The sequence below is a fragment of the Abramis brama genome (genome assembly GCF_963993115.1).
Source record: "Abramis brama genome assembly, contig: SCAFFOLD_52, whole genome shotgun sequence".
Taxonomy (NCBI): Eukaryota; Metazoa; Chordata; class Actinopteri; order Cypriniformes; family Leuciscidae; genus Abramis; species Abramis brama.
The window spans coordinates 253,590-266,999 of record NW_028156020.1 but is presented as its reverse complement, the minus strand read 5'-3'; the positions used below and the strand labels follow the sequence as shown (position 1 = coordinate 266,999).

The following is a 13,410-nucleotide window of genomic DNA, read 5'->3' as shown; positions in this document are numbered from 1 at the left end:
GGACTGACGAGATGGAGTCAGCCAGATTAAAACTGATAAGAATGGCATTAGACAGTGGAGAATTAGAACGACGTGATGAAACCGTTCCATTAATTGTTGAGGTGAAAGAGGCAGAGGACGAAGTCGCACTCACATTATCAAATAGAGACGGAAAGGCACCTATAGCCTTCTTAACTCATACGCAAGAGCCTGCTATGATGAAGTATGAGGAGAATGGGCCAGAGAGGGTGCTAGCGGCAGTGACAAAGAGATTATTGCAGCTTAAGGCAGTAGCAAAAGAGCAACCTATTGAGATATATTCACAAGCAGGAGAATTGACCAGACTGAAAAAGAATCTAGTGATGAATCAGGCAAGAATTCATTCCCAAAGATGGGATCAATGGAATTTGATTCTAAGTGACAATCAGATAGAGTGGAAAATGATCAAACTGAAAAGGAAAGAAAAAATGACCAAATACCATGACGCACACCAGCACCTGCCAAAGTATTTCACAGATGGAAGCGAAAAGGCAGGAAGAGTGAAATGGGGTTATTTGGTTAAAAAAGGCGGTCAGTTAATTACTAGCCAAAGCAGGGAGATTCAAGGAACGGCTCAGTTGGCTGAGGTCACTGCGGTGCAGAAAGCTCTAGAAAAGGCAGTAGAGTTAGGACATAAGGAAATTGTCCTAACATGTGACTCAGAATACGTCGCAGATGGTATAAACAAAGAGATTGAAATTTGGAAAGCCAATGGTTTCCATAACGCACGTAATAAGCCTATGCCACACAAAGAACAATGGGAAAATATTTATGAGCTTTTACAGAAAGTCACAGTACACTGTTATCATCAGGTCAGCCATACAAAACAGGAAAGTGAGGCCGCCCAAGGAAACAGAGAAATCGATAAATTCATAGGAACGGTTAAACTTCAGGAAGTCACCGAGCTATTTGAAAAAATGCACAATGAATTAAACCATCCTAGCTATAATATGATTCAAATGGAACTTAGATTGAGAAATCTAAACATCCCAAATTGGAGAATGAAGTATAGGGAAGTGAAAAAGGAATGCAAAATATGCAGGAAATTTATGACGGCTAAAGGAGCAAAAGACAGTGAACTTCCCAAAGAATACAGAGGTCAAGAGGTCTCTGTCGATTTTGCTGGCCCCCTCAGGCCAAAAACTAAGTTAGGCAACTGTTACTTCCTCTTAGCGATCGACAATTTCTCTAAGAAAAAGATGATTTGGCCGATGCGTGCCGCACTAGAGAAAAACGTGGTCGAATGTTTAAAAGAATGGATAAAATGGGAAGGAAAGATGGAATCCATTAGAGCAGACGGCGCGCACAACATTAGTGGGAAACTAGTAGAAGACTTTTGCAAAGAAAACAAAATAATACTAACCAAGAGTATCCCTTATCGACCAGAAACGAATTCGATTGCCGAGAGGGCTATCAGGGAAGTGAAAGAGTATTTTAGTAAGAATGAAGAACTCGGGGAATGGGACACAATTATTGATCAATGTCTTCTACATCTCAACAGATGTGATCACGTGACACCAAAAGAAAAGGAGGTAAAGAGCAACCCGAGGTTCAAACCTGGAGACCGTGTGATAATCTCTAGACGGAAAAAGGTAGGGAGATTCTACCAGGGTTTAGGAACGATAGACACGGTGAAATCCATAACTGGATCAAACACAGTAGAGTTGGAGAATAACGGGATCCAATCAAATAAAGATCTAGTTAAAAAATAGTAATGGAGGAAATAATTAGGGTCACCAGCAGGAGGGGTCTGATTAGAGTGGAGCACAGTCAACATGGTTCGAAAGCCATGTTATGGTTAGAACCGGAACTCGAACGGGTGTTGGGTTTCACAGGAAAAGAGGCCACGCCTGTGGAGATCCGAGTTCGCCCATACATGTGTGTGATCTGTGATAAGGCGGTGGCCATGCCTACTCTTGCCCCAGATGAGAAGAAATCTATGGGTGCAGAGTGGCTGGTCAATGAGCATAGCCACATAGAGATAGGAGGCATCCTAATATGTAAGAATTGTTGGCCAAGCCATCCAAAACTCCGGATTGATTCGTACAGAATATCCGGGGGTACAGCAGAAAGGTGTAACTGCACATGGGATGGAACAGACAGCTGGATCTGCGTGGTATGTGGCACTAAGGACAGGACACTAATGTCGACCAGGTCCGTATGGGAATCCATAAGAGTTATGAAACCCATAGGACTGTTCCAAGAGGGAATAGTCACCAGGTTTTCCAGACACCCCTGGGTGGGGATGAGGAAGCATGAGAGGATAGCTTTTCTGGAAACCAGAATCCCTATTTTCCCGAGTGATGATAGGGAGATTAGGAACCAAGCGCTGAGAGAGAGGGAGGCGTTGGTCGGAGAAATACTGGATAAGGATCGTGAGAGTGATTTGTCTCTAGCCGATCTGGAATCCACGAGGTGGAGCCTCACACTGTGGCAGGTACCCATTCAAGGCTGTTTTCCCGAGGTAGAGATGAAAAGAGGCTCTTCAGGGAAACTAGCCTGGGTCTATGTCAAGAGAGGCCAGGAGTGGCGAGTAAGAACCTGGGGTTCCCTAGCCAAGGAGTTAGCACAGGAAAGTGGATGGGAAGATAGCCCTAACTATAATAAGGATTATAGGGGAACCCTTTCCAGGTCAAATGTGACAAAAGAAAAAAGACAGTCAAGAAGGAAAGAGAAGTTTGTGGAACTTGAAGTAGCACCAGTCAAAGACATAAAAGAGCACAAAGTTTGGCGAACTGATGAAAAGAAATTTTGTGTTGGGAGCTACTATGGGGACGACCAGTTGACAGAAGTCCCAGAGAAACAGTTCAAGATAGTGATGCACTTAAAAATAAATGTGTTGACCTGTGCACACCCCGACTTTAATTGGATCGGGGGAATTGAAGCTGAATTGCATGAGAAACAACCTGAAGTGAAAGTAATAAAGAAAGGTCTGTTTCGACGGGCCAAAAGGCTCGTAGAGCCTAAGAACTAACCTCTAATTTCAGGAAAATGAGGAGGGCGAAGTCGTTGGATGTCCTGACTGAAGAGCTGGAGGGAGCGAGAGGAAATATCAGGAGGTTGAAACGACAACGAAATCGCTGGAAATGGATGAGTACAATTTTATGGTCATTATTAGGATTGGGTATAATTATAATGGCCATAGTACGAGTAAGCTACATATTACAATGGGAATTATTGACCGGACAAGTTATATTAGCACAAGTTCAAGTAGACAGAGAAAATGTCTCTGGATTTGATGTAACTGTATTTGCTACAAGGGAAAAGAATAAAAGTAAAATAGAAAATGATAAATATTTCTGGAAGTGGTTAAATGGTAACCAAAAGGACAGGGATCAGAACCATGAGGTGTTGTATTATTTGGTGAGAATACCAAAAGTTAAAATTAAGCGCACAGTAAAAATTAAGCGCTGGTACAGTAAAGAAGTGGAGATTTATGAAACTAACAGTTACATTACAGATCATTATGGAAATGAGACGCTTAAATATTTCATCGGTTCAACGAGTAGAACTAGTTCTAATGAGGAGCTAGGGGGATGTTGGATATTTAGAATGAATAGAAAATTTAATCCGTGGAAAATAGGTCAATGTAAAAATAAAGGGACTGTAATAAGACGAGCGCAAAGAAGTATAGGGCTGGATAAGGAAAACTATGAAAAAGCAGTGGAAAAGAATGTGATGGAATGGATTGAATCTAGTAGACTTTTAAATCCCTTAGGGGAATATGTTTTACTAAGTACAACTCACGGTCGCTATTTAACATCCCAGTTGTCTCCCAGTATGGATAATCGACTCGGGATGGAATTAGTAGAAGCTGAGAGATATTCCGCAACAAGAATTAACCTAGAACTTAATGAGACCATTCCTTGGATATGGCGAAAAAGACTGAAATTGCCAAGAGTTAAATATAATTATAAGAAGGAACTATGGGAGGTAGATAACAAACGGAAAGATACTGAAGTATATTTGGTCAAAATGATAATCGATGAATCCTTAGAAACAGAAGAGGAAATTAAGAATCATTACGAAAGAGAAATGAGGGCAATGGATAAGTGTATCCGGCTAACGATTAGTAAAAGAGACCACAAAGTTAAATATCGGTATAACAAGAATGGCTATAATGATTTTTCGTACTCTAGTTTCTGTGATAAAAGAGGGGAACTTATGGATTGTAATGACCTCATGAATGGTACCAATCCGATATCAGGAAATCAGACAGATAATATTCTTAGCATAAAAAGGAAATTATCATTGAAAAGAGTGGGTATGACCAAACGGAAAGAAGAGGATGGCAAATATAGGATGAAGTTAATCTTTCATGATGATGGCATGATGGGTTTAACCGGAAAAGAGTGTGGTGAGTTAATTAGACAATGTATGGGTGGACATGATTATGTAACTATTAATCAGATGTTATCTGTATTATGTTACTGGCCTAATGGAATCATGCCATTACCATGGACTCTAATTAGAGACAATCAGTCCGACATTTATGAGATGTCATATGGGCCAGGTGGAGTCATCAGAACCGTAGATAGAAAATCACAATGGAAAGTATTCCATGTTCCTGCTAGAATAGACGAGAATATATTCATTCGATATGACTTGGAACGAGAAAGCCCACTAAAGTTAGCTAATTTAGAGACAATTGCTCTGGACGATTTAGATCAACTAATCTCCAGGAAAAGTTGGAAAAAGCTGTGGTGTAAGGGTTTAGACAATAATTACTATCTAGGCATGGACTGGATGAAAAGAACTATTTGTAAACGTAGTATTGAAATTATTGGCGCAGATAGCTATCCCAGGTGGTATGACGAACCCAAGGTATTTTTTGAAACAGGTATACAAGGGGTGGTTAACGCAACAACAGCCGTTGTTAATTTCGTAACAAAAGATATATGGGAATGGATAATCGGCTTCTTAATCGATATGGGATGGTATGTTTTGTACTGTGCATTGGGGATTTTGGGGCTGATGTTAATTCTCATTATCGTGAAGTGTCCATGTAATGCTATAGGAAGACGGATTTGTTCGAGAAATGACAAGATAGACCAACTAGCGGTCTTAGAACAGTTGGTAAACTTGCAAGGTTCTAATTTGAAGAAAAAGAGGACCCTTTCTGAGAAATCGTTGCTGTAGCAACATGCAGAGGGGGTGGCCCGGAAACTTGTGACTGACAGGCGGAGTCACAAGAGTATATAGGTTAGACAGCTGTGTAGGTCAGACATAGAGGAAAACTAAACTTCTCTCTGCACTGCTCGAAGATAAGAATTTGAAGGGGAACCAATTACTTATTTCATCAAGAAAATTTTGAAAGAAAATTTTTGTTCCAGTAAGACCAACAGAGATCTAAATTGCTAAATCATTAACATGGCATCCAACGGGACAAAGAACGAGACTTCAATTGGGATCGCCGACGAGGCTGAGAGTTTCCCAGGAACCTCTAGTAGCTCGTTTGCGCAGGTCAGTGAATTTGCTATCTATTTTGTATGGATGCTTTTGAATGGTTACAACCGAAATCTCTGTTGGCACCTGTTAATTTCTGCTCTCCAATTTGGGAGAATATTTATGATCGGCAAATTGAGCAAACTGATACTAGTTTGTGATATGTTGATTAATTCGGACGGATGGTCTAAATTATTGGAATTGCGAGGAGCTGTGGCTCTCTATCTATTGAGTGGGGGTAAATTGGCAATTGACATAACAATGAAAATAATTAAAAAACCTGAAATTGCCCTATGGTGCGAGATAGCAATAATCACAGTAACGACAATGTATCTAACTGGATTATTGATATATCGACATGGAAAAGAATCCAGGTTGTGGATTCTAATAGGAGCATTAAACATGAGTATTTTTACTTTGGGAATTTTCATTCCCAGCGAGAATGTTTTGCTTTTGGGGATTATAATCCTTTTCCATAGATGGGATAAGATGAAAAAACCAATAAAACATTGTAAAGACTGTTGGAATAATCTGAATTCTGTAGGTCCTAATTAAATGTCTACCCAAATTTCAGGAGCTGACACGTCAGATTGAAATTTTGGAGAACAGACGACTTAGCGAAAATGAGCATGACATTCAAAATACAACGGGGAGTAATCTCCGTGAAGATAATTGTGATGAGTGTGGGAGATCAATAAGACGAGTGTACTTTGAATTACTTAACGGTCAGAGATGGTGTGGATTTTGCATAAATGACCGAGACAAAATTGTACAGAATGGGTTCCATGGTGAAACAAGGAGTTGGGATTTGGTAACAAGTATGAGTGTTCGAGAAGGCCTTTGTTTGGACAATGAGTTAAAATTACATGGCTTCTCGGAAATTATATTGGGAATGGATAAATTTAGACGTTATGTGCTTCCCGCATGGTTGAAATTATGTATTCCTGGAAGACAGTGGGTATCGATCTCTGAAAGCGATGGGAGATCGAAATGTACTTTCCAAATTATAGAATTTTTGGATGGTAAAGAATTCACAATTTGGGATGGGAGTGCATTAAGACATATAGCAATGTCTGTGGGATCGGGGGCTTTTGGACTTGCGTTCATTGATAAATCGCGTGTGTTCTTCAGATGCCTCAAGTGCTGATCCAGGAGACCGGAGGCCAGTTGGCTGGAGAAACCTTCGAGCAGTTTCTAACACGGGCGAAATCCCGACCGGAGACGGCAGAGAGGGTATGGTTCTCCAAGGCAGTAATGAGGCTATGTGTGGACCACGACGATAGAAATGATAACTATATCCATGAGACCCCGAGATACCAGGACCCAAAATTTAAATGGTCTAACAATCATTTTGATGAAGTAACTTTGTTTAGACGTAAGAGAAATTTATTTGATTTATATGTTGAACAGGAATACCAAAGTGTAAAAAGGGGAACTATTGTGATGTTTAATTGTCCCATTGATAGATTACCGAAGACAGCACAATTCACCAGGGGTCTTTACCATAAGATTTCAAGAGAGGGTGTTGTGTTCAGTTCTAATGTGAAATCTTCTGATAAATCCCTTAAATTGGAACCCCTCCTAAATGATTTACATATTTCAAAAGTAACTGATAAAATTGAAATATCTATGGACGATCTTTTAGTTGCGCGACTCCAGAAAGACCACGCCAGAGAACTTCATAAAGCTAAGAAAACGGAGAAGAGGAAGAAGAAGGACCCAACATCCACAGAACAAGCTGACACATCAAAGTCAACAGGTTGTGAGGATTTTAAGGCAAATGGAGAAACTGCATAAACGATTACTTAGTATTGTAAGGGGAGTTATGTTAGAGAATCAGTATAAATGTCCAAATTGTGAAATATCTGGCTTACAGGAGAAGTTTGAATCACTTGATACAAGCTTGCCCTGTGTTAATGTTTTATAGTTTTAAAAATGTCTTTGCTTGCAAAAGAAGCTTGCAACGCTGGGAGCATGTTGCAAGCTTGCTTTGCAACCACAGTGTTTGTGGTTTCCTTTGATCTCTCTGAGCGAGTTCAGTGGAACAACAGGTGTTAAGGCCATGCCTGCTTACTTGACCTTTTAGCACGATTTAAGAAGATGGAAAGAGGCCTCCTCACAGTTAGAGACGAGGCGAGAAGCGAGCTGTGGTTTTAACACCTGCAGGCCAAGAAACGGCCAAGATGTATTTTAAGCTTTTTAGCGTAGGCGATGCAGATGAGATAACCTATACACACATGCTTATTGCATAACAGCTTTAGGGTCATGGAAAATTCCAGACCAATTGTTTTATTCTTCTAAGAATTGTTTCATTGTAAGGGACAGCCCTAAAATGCTTAAGACGGCCCCCATCAAACCATATAAAAGGTTTTGTTTCCAGTTGCTCGGGGCCGCACTTCGAGGTGAAGACCTATACACATTTCTGTTACTTTTTCCTTTTTGAATTTATTGTCTTTGTATTGTTCTGAAACTTTTTTAAGTAAAACGAAACCAATTTTTGGTGATTCGAAAAACTTTTAAAATAAGTCTCAGAGTGATTTTTTCCCTAGAGATATCTTTACTTTATTCTAGTTTAGATATTAATACTTAGTAAAAGCCCAGTGAAACGGACCCTGGACTGAACTGGATCGGACACCGCCGAGGACCCTGAAGCCATTACAGCATCTTTAACCGGCAGGTAAGGGCAATTTCTGATTGTAGTTGGTTATTGGGAATATTGTAGATGGACTCAGATGTTACAGCGGTATAGAAACACAACAATGCGCACATAAGGCATCTGTTAAAAATATCTTCATTTGTGTTCTCCACAAAAGTCGTATGGGTTTGGAGCGACATGAGGTAATTAATGACAGAATTTACATTTCTGTGTAAACTATCCTTTTAATGTTTTCTAATGTGGTTATAATTGGCCATTGTTCTGTTTTATAAACATTTACAATATTTTAAAGATTTATTGTTTTGAAAAAATGTTTATACAGAAAAGATAGATTAATTTGATCAAAAGTCGCAGTAAAAACTTTTAAATTGTTTTAAAAAAAAATGTTTCAAATAAATGCTGCTCTTTTGAAAGTTCTATTCAAAGAATACTGAAAACTGTATCATAGTTTCCACAAAAATATGAAGCCGTACAACTGATAATAATCATAAATGTTATATATATATATATATATATATATATATATATATATATATATATATATATATATATATATATATAATAGATTGTATCATTATTTATTCTAGAATTAGTAATATATTGTGTTATTAATCAATAAATTCTAAAGAATATGTTTTGTGTCCAGTGATTTTTCAATGTTTTTAACGGGTCCCAGAAAGAATTGTGTTAAAGATGAGTTTATAGCCCACTGGATCGATTACTCTTCACACTGGATTCTTTGAAGACGGACGGACGGCAGAACGGCTACAAACGCTTACAGGCTACATGGAAACATCTCAGGTTTTAGTGATTAACACCTTCTTTCAGTGAATTTTTCGGGTGAACGTGGTAAAAACCAATAGGAAAAAAAGTACCACATAAGACGTGATATTGACATTAAAAACTGTTTCATCAATGGTGTGAAAATACGTACAGTATTTATAACGTTAAAAAAATGTTTCAGCCACGTTGTGAAAATACGTATTTATAACGTTAAAAAACCCGACATCTGTCGTATTAAATACGTAGGATAAAAACGTTGTGACAACTTTTTCACGATGTGAAAAAAACGTTTTTGCAACGTTTTTGTGTTTGCTGGGTGTCAATCACAACCATTTCCCATATTAATAAAAACAGTCACATTTAAAAGTACAGATATAATAAGTTACTTATTACCCACATCAATTCAAATTGATAGTTAATTTTAAGAATTCCCAAAGATTACAGTGAAAACTCACCTGTATCTGGTGCAACTGTTATGCAGTGACTGAAGTAAAAAAATCCGGTTGGTGAACAAGCTTTTAGTCAACTTGACGGAACCTGTGAGTCAACACGAGGAAATACAATGAGATAATCTTCTATGTGCAAAACACTCTGATTCTAAATACACTCAATAATCTTAAATTCGTGACAACATCGTGACTAATTCATCCTATTATCCTTTTCTTAAAACATGAACATATGACATGGCGCAAGATCCAAACTCCGAATAGTAACTTAATAATGAAAACATTCAAACCACAGACGTATTAATTGCACATCACCCATATCGATTCAATTTGACATTTACTTTTGTAATTCAAAGATTGTGGTCAAAACTTACCTATATCTGGCGCTCTGCAACTGAGTTGAATTGAAGTGACTGAGGTAAAAAAAAATTCCGGTTGATGAACAAGCTTTTAGTCAAAGTACTTGACTGAACCTGTGAGTCAACACGAGAAAGTACAATGAGCGAATCTTCTATGTGCAGAAATACACTCAATAATCTTAAATTTGTGACAACATCGTGAGTAATTCACCCTGTATTATCAAGATTTCTTAAAACATGAACAAAAGCGTATCGAAATGTCGCGAGGCCGGCAAAATCCAAACACTGAATAGTAGCCTATGAAAACCGTGACATTTCAAACCACAGACGTATTACTTGATATTTATATCACCCATATCGATTCAATTTAACAGTTACTTTTTTTAATTCAAATATTTTGGTGAAAACTTACCTATATCTGGCGCTCTGCAACTGAGATGAAACTGAGGTAAAAAAACAAAAAAAACAATCCGGTTTGGTCCGTTTGGTGAACGAGCAGCTTTTAACTTGACTGAAGCTTGAACACAAGGAAGTAAGTAAAAAAAATCAGCGAATCTTCTATGTGCAAAAACACTCTGACTCGAAATGGATAATATAATTCTAAAACGAACTAAAAACTTGCATCCACTTTCACTTACTCTGTATCACTCCTTCTGAAGACACGTAGTAGCAGCTAAGGTCCAACAGGGAAAATCATCCAGTTTCCGCGGGCTTCTCGAAAATTCTCAGAGAGAAAAAAATGATTCACCGAATCATCTTGAGAGGTTCATTTTCATGAATCGCTCAAATCCGCCCATGATGGATTGAATCGGACCATGAATAAAAACTGAAACAGCTAGACAAATTTTTTGTGTAATTTAATTACTTTGTGCTCATAATTTTAAATAACAGTAATGTTTTTAATGTAGGCTAACGTTACACACTAAAATAAAATTGAAGTTTAGGTTTTAATGCAGTCTACCAGACAGCAAGATATATAGATAAATTAAGTTTAGTTTACTAAGTTTAGTTTACAAAGTAAATTTATATACTTTATATATATATATAAGTATAAAAATATACTTCAGAGTATAATTGAAGTAAAACCAGCAGAAAATTTAGTGCAGTTGTTTCAACTTACATTTATAAGTTAAAATAACAATTATACTTGTTAATTCAACAGACAATCTACTGCAGTTGTTTAAACATACATTTTTGAGTTAAAATAACAATTTAAGTTGTTCATTCAACTTTCAGTCTAGTTGAGGACAAGAAAACTTACAATTTCTTGTTGTCTGGACAATCTAGTTATCTCTACTCACAAAAATAAGTTGAAATAACTAAATTGCAAAAATATTTTTTACAGTGTAAGGTAAAAAAAAAAAAAGTGTTACAACGTAAACAACACGTTGGGAAGACGATCAGTTACTCACACTTCCCGCCATGGGAACGCGTTAACAACACAAGCACATGTAGGAAAGTGTTACATATGATTTTATTTAAATGATCATTATATATATATTTTTTTTTTGGCTCATTGTTTATATGTGGCAGACATGAAAATCAACGAACCTTAATTACGAAGTATATTCAGCTGATCTTGTCTAAATGTAATATTAGAACTATTATACATATGTTTTTAATAAACCTTTCCACTTTAACATTTATGATGTTTATTTGTGAAAGATTATAATTTAGTAATTTTATTAAGACTGAGTAAGTGTTGAGATCTCTAAGTTCTTGAAACAAAAAATCATGCTTGATTAGATTTACTTTTTTTTACTTTATTTGTTTGATATGATGTATAAAAAAATAATGCATGTTTTTAATCTATACAGTTTTCCTGAATTGCTAAAATACATTTCTTGGAACCATCATCCACTTTCTCAAAGCCTTAAACACAAAACCAAATCTTCAAACTACATTCAGAGAACATCTGACGCTTGTCAAAATAAAGAAATTTACTCAAAACCATTTTATCTGTGCTCAAAATCAAACAATGCTTTCAGATCATACACACAGCTCAATATCATAAACACTACAGGGCATTCATTAGATCATTCAGTCCAAATATATAAATGTAATATGAAAACCTTCTGGATCAAAAAGTAAAAAATAAAATAATAGACTACATTTATTTTGAGTGTTTTTTATGGACTGTGCGAACATTGTACATTGGGCAATAAAATGAATAATAAAAACTAGTTAAAATTATTATACTGGTCAAGACTATTGAATGTCTGTAGTCTATATAGGCAGTATTTCTGCTCTTTGAAAGTAAAACACATAGCCCCACAAGCACAGGATTCAGGAAAGTTGTTTTTGGGGTACAATATTTATATGTATTGCCTATCATGTCCATTTATAGTCTTTACACATCAGCTTGTATACTTGTATGGTTAAAAAGCTGCAAACTTCAAGACGCTGTCGTCACGTGGGTCACCCGTTTGAAAGTTATAGACGTTCGGATAGACGGTCGATCGGTCGGTCGGTCGTTCGGATGTTTGATTTTGGCACGGAGTACGCGCCATACTGCTAATGCATGCAGTGTGAAACCGGCGTCAGGATACGCGCGCTACACACAGCCTACGGCGTGAGTTCGACGCATTAGTATAAATTGGGCTTAATTGACTTCACTTGTCTCCGTTTAACGTTAATCCAATGGCGGCGCTGTGTCCAGTTTATAACGCTAGTTTCAATAGCACTGATGGATGGAGCGAAAATGGCAGAAGCGGTGAAGGTGTGTGTTCGGGTCAGAGCACTTATTAAAAGGTAAGAAAATATCAATATTTACAGTATGGAGGTGAATTTGACTTCAAAATCAGTCTAGAGGTATTGCTGAGGGATTCACTGTGGATGATGAGTGAACAGTCATTAGCTAATGACACAATCACAAATCAGTACCAAAGGCTGTTTTTGTTGTATAATTTTTCTGAGGTAAACCTTTTCTAAAAACTGATTATGAACAATTCATTAATAATATATCTACATATGTCGCTGGTTTACCAGTGGCCAGACTGTGTCTTAGGAACTAACGTTAATAACCCATGAACGCTTGTGTCCGCCACTGAATGAAACATTTTAAAAGATAATTGCGACTTTATCTTTCAATTGTGAGTTTGTATCTCGCAATTTTGACCCATTTCAAAATTGTAAGATTATAAAGTACAATTCTGAGTTAAAATATATTAAAAAAAAGACAATTGTGCATTTAGCCTATATCACGCAATTGTGAGGGGGAAAAAAGTCCCAGTTAGGCCTACTTTTTTTTAAATTTATTTTTTTATTTTTTATTGGCGGAAACAAGCTTCAATATTAATCTGACCAACTAGCTGGTAATCATAGGTTCAAATTATACCATACTAAGTTATGACCAGTCTTAAAGGAATAGTTCACATCAAAATGAAAATGTCATTTACTCATCCTCAAGTTGTTCCAAACCTGTATGAATGTCTGTCTTCTGCTGAACACAAATATGATATTTTGAAGAATGTATATAACCAAATAGTTGATGTAACGTTACCCCGTTGACTTCCATAGTATTTTTAATTTTTTTCTGCTATGGAAGTCAATGGGGTCCATCAAGTGTTTGGTTACAAGGTTTTACAACGAGCGACAGTCTTGTCAGTCTCCATACAGCTCGTTTATTCCATGTTTAAAGTTGATTTGCAGTGTTTCGACATCAGTGTGCTGATAATCCTGATGTTCTCAGGGAGCAGCCTGA

At 37.2% G+C, this 13,410-nt stretch overlaps 1 protein-coding gene across 1 annotated transcript; it reads left to right on the top strand.

Moving 5' to 3' along the window:
- Window positions 1-5,058: 5,058 nt before the first annotated feature.
- LOC311077158 (uncharacterized protein) lies at window positions 5,059-7,982 on the top strand. The gene is made up of 2 exons (XM_084138966.1): window positions 5,059-5,481; window positions 6,595-7,982. Exons 1-2 carry the CDS (start codon window positions 5,389-5,391, stop codon window positions 7,258-7,260), a joined length of 759 nt encoding a protein of 252 aa, XP_083995092.1. The 5' UTR covers window positions 5,059-5,388; the 3' UTR covers window positions 7,261-7,982.
- The last annotated feature ends 5,428 nt before the right edge of the window (window positions 7,983-13,410 follow it).